The 6,037-nt window shown below is 42.9% G+C and overlaps 1 protein-coding gene across 2 annotated transcripts; it reads right to left on the minus strand.

Annotated features, from left to right (window-relative positions):
• Window positions 1-916: 916 nt before the first annotated feature.
• On the minus strand, window positions 917-5,397 carry noxo1b (NADPH oxidase organizer 1b). Of its 2 annotated transcripts, XM_086195984.1 has the most exons (8): window positions 5,238-5,397; window positions 5,069-5,149; window positions 4,916-4,988; window positions 3,564-3,747; window positions 3,277-3,485; window positions 3,082-3,186; window positions 2,674-2,791; window positions 917-2,505 (listed from the first exon to the last, which is right to left on the minus strand). In XM_086195984.1, exons 1-8 carry the CDS (start codon window positions 5,310-5,312, stop codon window positions 1,860-1,862), a joined length of 1,491 nt encoding a protein of 496 aa, XP_086052110.1. In that variant the 5' UTR covers window positions 5,313-5,397; the 3' UTR covers window positions 917-1,859. The 2 variants fall into 2 exon arrangements, with proteins under 2 accessions (XP_086052110.1, XP_086052111.1); XM_086195985.1 differs by lacking the exons at window positions 4,916-4,988; window positions 5,069-5,149; window positions 5,238-5,397 and adding an exon at window positions 4,633-4,874.
• Window positions 5,398-6,037: the final 640 nt, after the last annotated feature.

The following is a 6,037-nucleotide window of genomic DNA, read 5'->3' on the forward strand; positions in this document are numbered from 1 at the left end:
TTAATTTTACATTTCTTAATTGAAAAAAGCCTATTTGTTTAATCACATAGTCACATAAGTCTTTTAAGATTTGAGTTAAGTGAAAAACAGAATACAAATCACCCGTAACCCTATAAAGCAGTTGTTCATTTGTTTACATTAGCACAAGCATACAAAGTCACAAATTGGATTCTTGTTATTTTTGTCTCTTTTGAGAGAAATAAATAGGCTCTTCAGCTTTTGAATGCTTCATTATTTCACGAGCAAGCTAAACGCTGGTTTGGTGTTGGGCAGGTCATGTGTGGTGTCCTTATTTCAAGGTCTTCTGATGTAGTCTGTTTTGACATAAGATTAAAGGAAAGCTGAAACCATCTCAGGGAAAGTTGGAATAGAATGAATGCTGGTTGATGATTCTCTGTGGGTTTCCCTTGGGGTGATCCTTTAACATTATAGTCATCAAACTCCATCCATCAATTTTCCTCCTCTTATCCTGTTACGGGTTGCGGGGGGTTGGAGCCTATCCCAGCAGCCTTCAGTGAGAGTTCACCCTGGACGGGTCACAAGTCCATCACAGGACCAACACATAGAGACAGACAACCATTCACACTCACAGTCACACCTACGGTCAATTTAGAGTATCAATCAGCCTCGTCCTCTCTTGATATTTTTGGACTGTGGAGGAAGCTGGAGTACCAGAGAGAACCCACACAGGAACAGGGAGAACATGGAGACTCACACAGAAAGATCGCGTGCCCGAGCCGGGGCTGGAACCCGGAACCTTCCTGCTGTGAGGGGACAGTGCTGACCACTGCACTGCCATGCTGCCTCATCATCAGACTGTAATTATAAAAATAATTTCATCTGCGCAGCTTTAAAAGGATACTTGTATAAACCCACTTATCTCTGATCTATTCATTATACATAAATGAAGAAAACTTTTCAACTTTTTTTATTTCCTTTTATTAACTTGTAAAATGTGAAGATCGTGGAGCTACATGGTGAACTTGAAAGGGTATAATGTGTTCGATAAAAAAAAAAGCATAAAAATCCTCAGTCATGACTAATTTAACCACTGTACATAACCCTTCCCATCCGCTGCGTGCTGCTTTCCAGCCTCACCCAGCATATTTCCATCACCTGACTTAACAGTTCAGGCTCTTCATATTTGCGGTTAAGGCATTCATTTCAGTGACAAATTCTCAGTTGATTACTAATAATTAACATCAGGATAACCTTTTCTTACCTTACATATGCATACTTTACAGAATTTAAGTTCGTAAAATGTAATGTCATAGTACACAATGTTATAAATTGAAGATACATAAAAGGAAAAGTACACATCATCTTATTCTGTCTTCAATCAAACCGCTAACAGAAGGTCATACTTGGATTTTTGCATGTTGAAAGTATAGTAAAAAGGAATATAAAACAGAGTTCAGTGAAAATATTCAACCTCTCGAATTCTAATAATCCGCCTTAATATCCGAGTGTTGTGAGCGCTTATGAACGGTATGTTGTATAAAACGTCACATATGTTGTTCCTGCACTCTCGCTTCATTGAAGCTACATCACACTTATTCTAGGCAAACAAACCCAATTTACCATTTTCTATCTGGTCAAATGAGAGTGTGACATAATATATGTCTGTCATCTCATGTTTCATCAACACAAGAATTTATACCACAATTCTGACTTGTGAGTAATATTGCACAGATTACACTCAGGTGACTGACCTACAGGAATCGTCTGTGGGGTTAGAGAGATCACATACCTGACATTAATGTTTGTTGATTAAAAAAACACTTCAATAAACCGAAGACTGTCAATGAGAATATAGTGTCATTTGTGTTTATTATGTAAAGTACTAATAATCTAACTCCCTAGCGACTGTGGATCAACTCTGGCTGGACCTGAAGCCGGGCTTTGGTGGCCAGAGCAGCCTTGCGGGTCATGGTGGTGCAGCGGGTAAGGATCTCCTCTGACTTGGGTCTGGGGGGCACTTTGGGAGGACCTGAGAATGCATCATTGCTTTTTGTGCTGACAGCTCCAGAGCTCTCAGTGCTAGTGTTGGAGTCACGGCGGTCTGAGAAATCAAGATCAGGGCTGCTGGACTCATCCTTTGTATACTCTTTATAACTTGAGGATGATTCGCTACCTGTGAAGAGGCTGACAGAGCTGGACTCAGAACTTGTGTTACTCATGCTGCGAGCACGGCCCACTGAGCTTGAGCCATCCCTCTCGACCTGGACTGGCAGTGTACTCTGGGTCCAGGTCTCAGACAGAACATCCAGGGATTGGGATCTTTGAAAATACCCTGGCCCAAATATGTCACCTTCAGACGGAGCTGCAGAATGTGAGTTGTTTTCTTTGGTGACGCTGGCTGGATAAGATGCCTGAGATTCCCTGCTTGTTGTCAGGTTCAAGGTGGAGCTGTGCAGCTGCCTCTGCAGCTTGAAGAGGCCTGCCCGAGGGTTGTTGTACGGTTGCAGGTACATGGATGGTATGTAACCTGCCTTGCCGTTAAATCTGAAGAAAAGATATTTATACAGTTATTTCAAACTATAAAACACAACTTAGCTGCATTTACCCACAGAAAGTTAAGGATTTGATGTAAAATTTGCTGAGATATATGACACTCCTGTTCTGTGACTATGTCCCCTACGCTCCAGTCTACTGAATTAACAGGCAGGGTACCTGATGAGCCACCAGCCATTGTCAGACTTCCGAAGCACCTCCACCACAGAGCCGATGGGCACAGAAACCTCGTCATCCTTCTTAGTCGAGTAGCTTCTCACAGCACAGTAGAGAGCATCTAAAAGGTCACACAAAAAGAGCACAGATTGGAACAACGTATCGTGCATGTCAGTACAGCTAAATCTTGAATGGATATGTAATAAAATGGACAAATTAGAGCACACTGGGTTTTTCTACAGGGAATAGCTACACTGTATTTGAGGCACCAACGACTAAAGAGCACCCCCAAGTGTTAACTGTATCAACCTGCATCACAATAAAATGGACAAATTGCTCTTTGGCACACAAACAAACAGCTACATGTTTGATAAGCTCTTGCAAGGAAAATGTAACAGGCACATGTCATACCGCCTGGAAATTCAGTTTCATCATCCTCCTCTCCTTCCCATAACTCCAAGAAAGGAGCAGGAAACCAAGCCAGACGCTTTTCCTCATTTTCCACCAGCCACCAACCTAAAGAAATCAAGCAGACTTTCATTGCTTTAAGTTCAGAAAAAGGGTCGTCAATGATGAGCTTAATAAGTTGATGGTGACTGTGCCGACCTGCAGGGTCTTTGATTAGGACGTCAAGCTTGTCATCCAGTGCAACTTTAAACGGACGATTCTTGGTGTCTTTTGTCTCATATGCAGCGACGCAGCGGTACGTCTGAGTGACAAATGGGTTCGTAACGCTGCCCGCTTTCTGGTGCGTAACAGCACCTCCTCCGCCACCAGACCCATCAGGTAGATCGTCTGACATCAGGATCATGACGCTGTGTAAGAGACATGTTAACTTGTCAGTTGTCTTGTAATCGAGAGCAATTTTCTATCTCAGCGCGGCGACAGTCAACCTGTTCTTGGTGTAATCTGGTTGCAGATCATGGTCCTTTGGCATGAAGAACTGTGTGACCTCTGAACTCTGGGTCACAGTTTGATCGCACATGACCAGCTTGTTACAGTAGCTATCCAAGAACTTCATACGCATGAGGGGCTGCTTGGACCCTCTCTGTTGGAGGCTGCTCCTCATGGCCTTTCCTGGTGACAGAAGAGGGTTTAACTTGTGAAAGAAATCTTTAAAACTACAATTATACAGTAGCCAAGAAGGAAGTGGCACGTAAAATTAAGCAGAAGACAATTTCATTTAGAGTGTAAGCAAGATAAACATGGAAAACATGCAGAGATGTTGAACTTTAAACCTAGATTTTCATTTTACTTTTATTGTGAACAAGTTAAACATGGCTGGACCATGAAGAGTCAGTGCGTCTGTGTTTTTCTTGCTGTCATGCTAAAGCATACACTGCTCCACGCATAGTGTATACACTGCCTGAAATGTGTTGTACTTTTACCACCCATGATGTAAACGGCTCATTTGTAAATGATTTGAAGTGCAAGTACTGCTTACAAATGTTACAATCTTCTGTCATAGGTTCATCAATGACGATCAAAGTACCCGCACTGAATCAATGTCGCCCCAACAGTTAGAATTCCATTTATGCGTGAAGCGTTGAGGACCGAAGACCAGTGAGAAAAGCATCCACACTGGACAATGATTTCTGGACATCGATCAATACACTGGACTGTTTTCGGCTCCACGTTTGATAGGAATCAAACGGTGCTTGGCATGGTTTGATGACTCCTCGCACTCGTGAAATACTCTTGCGCACATTTACTCTGGATTGTTTTCAACTTCAGTTTATGCTCACAGACAGGAAGAAAAGCCTGACGAATATAAATCCATTCTCGTCATTTACCTGTTAAGAATTGAGGAGTTTTCTTGTGTCATTTTGAGTTACACGAGGAGCCAAATAACGCCAGGATTAATCAAGATTAACCGAGTGAATATTGTAAATTTAAGAGCAATTACTACAGAGACTACCTTAAGAGTTGATAACGTATAAGCCTTAGATTTGTTTGTTTTACCGTCATCGATGAGGATGGAAGAAGACCTTATTTGCTTTAAGCAGGCTATTTTTCCTCGGGAAAAAGAACTCGTCCTAACACCGCCAGCATAACAAAACTCGTGTCTTGCAGGTTCGACACACTCTTTCCGTCTATTCAGAGAAGGCGACGTGTAACGAATGCCACACACCCTAAGTGAACCTTACAGCCTCAAACCTGTTTCTACTTTTGGCCCTTCCAGGTCAGCAAAGGGTAAAGAAATGATCCAAATACGCTTAAAATGAGTTAAAGTACAAATTTTTACCTCTAAATTTGGGAATCTGTCTGTCGTTTCTCCGAAATGGGTTCAAATGAGGGAACCTCTTTTTTAGCTGCCTCTGTTTACAAAAAAAAGTTGATAAATTATTACTTTGTACCATTAATAACATTTTAGACCACCCCCCCCCCCCCAACTCACATGGAATGTCTTGAAATCCTGGAAAGATCTGTAGACGATCACTTCAGTCTCGTCAGACCACAAGACAGACACCATGAACATCTGTGGGTGACACAATGTACCGGATCAGCTCTGGAGCATCCTCCATAAACAACGGGAAGGACGTGAATGAGTCGTTCCGGAGGCTCACCTTGAGTTTCGGCGCGACCCTGTGGACGGCTCCAATGATGCGGACACTGATCACAACTCGCTCTTGGCCGGTCATGGTGCAGTCTTCCACAGCTCTGCTCTGCCTCTCAGCGGATGGGGATCTGCGACGTCAGATGCGTGATGCTGTTCTGATCTGATGTCTGATGGCAACGTGGGTCTTCAGCACAAGGCTTAATATAGGACGCGTGGTGGGCGGAGTCGAAGCGATGCAAACATCTCGGATTGCAGCCACGTGTAAACGGAGCACGCGCTTCACGGTAGTGCGCGCGGGGAGAGGGGGGCGGCTGTTGTTTTCAAACTCTTTGTCAAAGACATTTTTAATCTGAAGGAGTGTCAACCAGCCTTTGTGAAGCCTTGTTCTGGCCAAAATATCAGAAACACTTAGAATTTTAAACAGATATTACACAGATATCACTCCGTTTCATGGCAGACAACGGGTCAAGTGAAAAGGGGGCCATCGTGATGTCACGGATCCCATTTCGAAGCAGATAAACTGACTTGATTACCGTTTACGTATTTAATAAAATAAAAACAATCACAATTCAAAGACAGCTGCTGTTTTGTAGTTTCTTTACATTCAAGAGTAAAACAGTATATGGCCTCTACCTACAGTTGGATGCAACAGAGTGGCACCCCGCGCTCTCGACGGCACGGTGCTGAAGGGACGTTTGTCGCACTACATCGAGGGCTCACACGTGAAAGAATAAACTAATGCAGTCTGTTATGGATCCATCCATCACTTAAAACATGTTATGTAAAGAATCTCGTTTTACGTAATAT

This window comes from Aulostomus chinensis, chromosome 23, assembly GCF_037954235.1.
Source record: "Aulostomus chinensis isolate RoL2024-O1b breed Wild chromosome 23, RoL_Achi_v1.0, whole genome shotgun sequence".
Classification (NCBI taxonomy): Eukaryota; Metazoa; Chordata; class Actinopteri; order Syngnathiformes; family Aulostomidae; genus Aulostomus; species Aulostomus chinensis.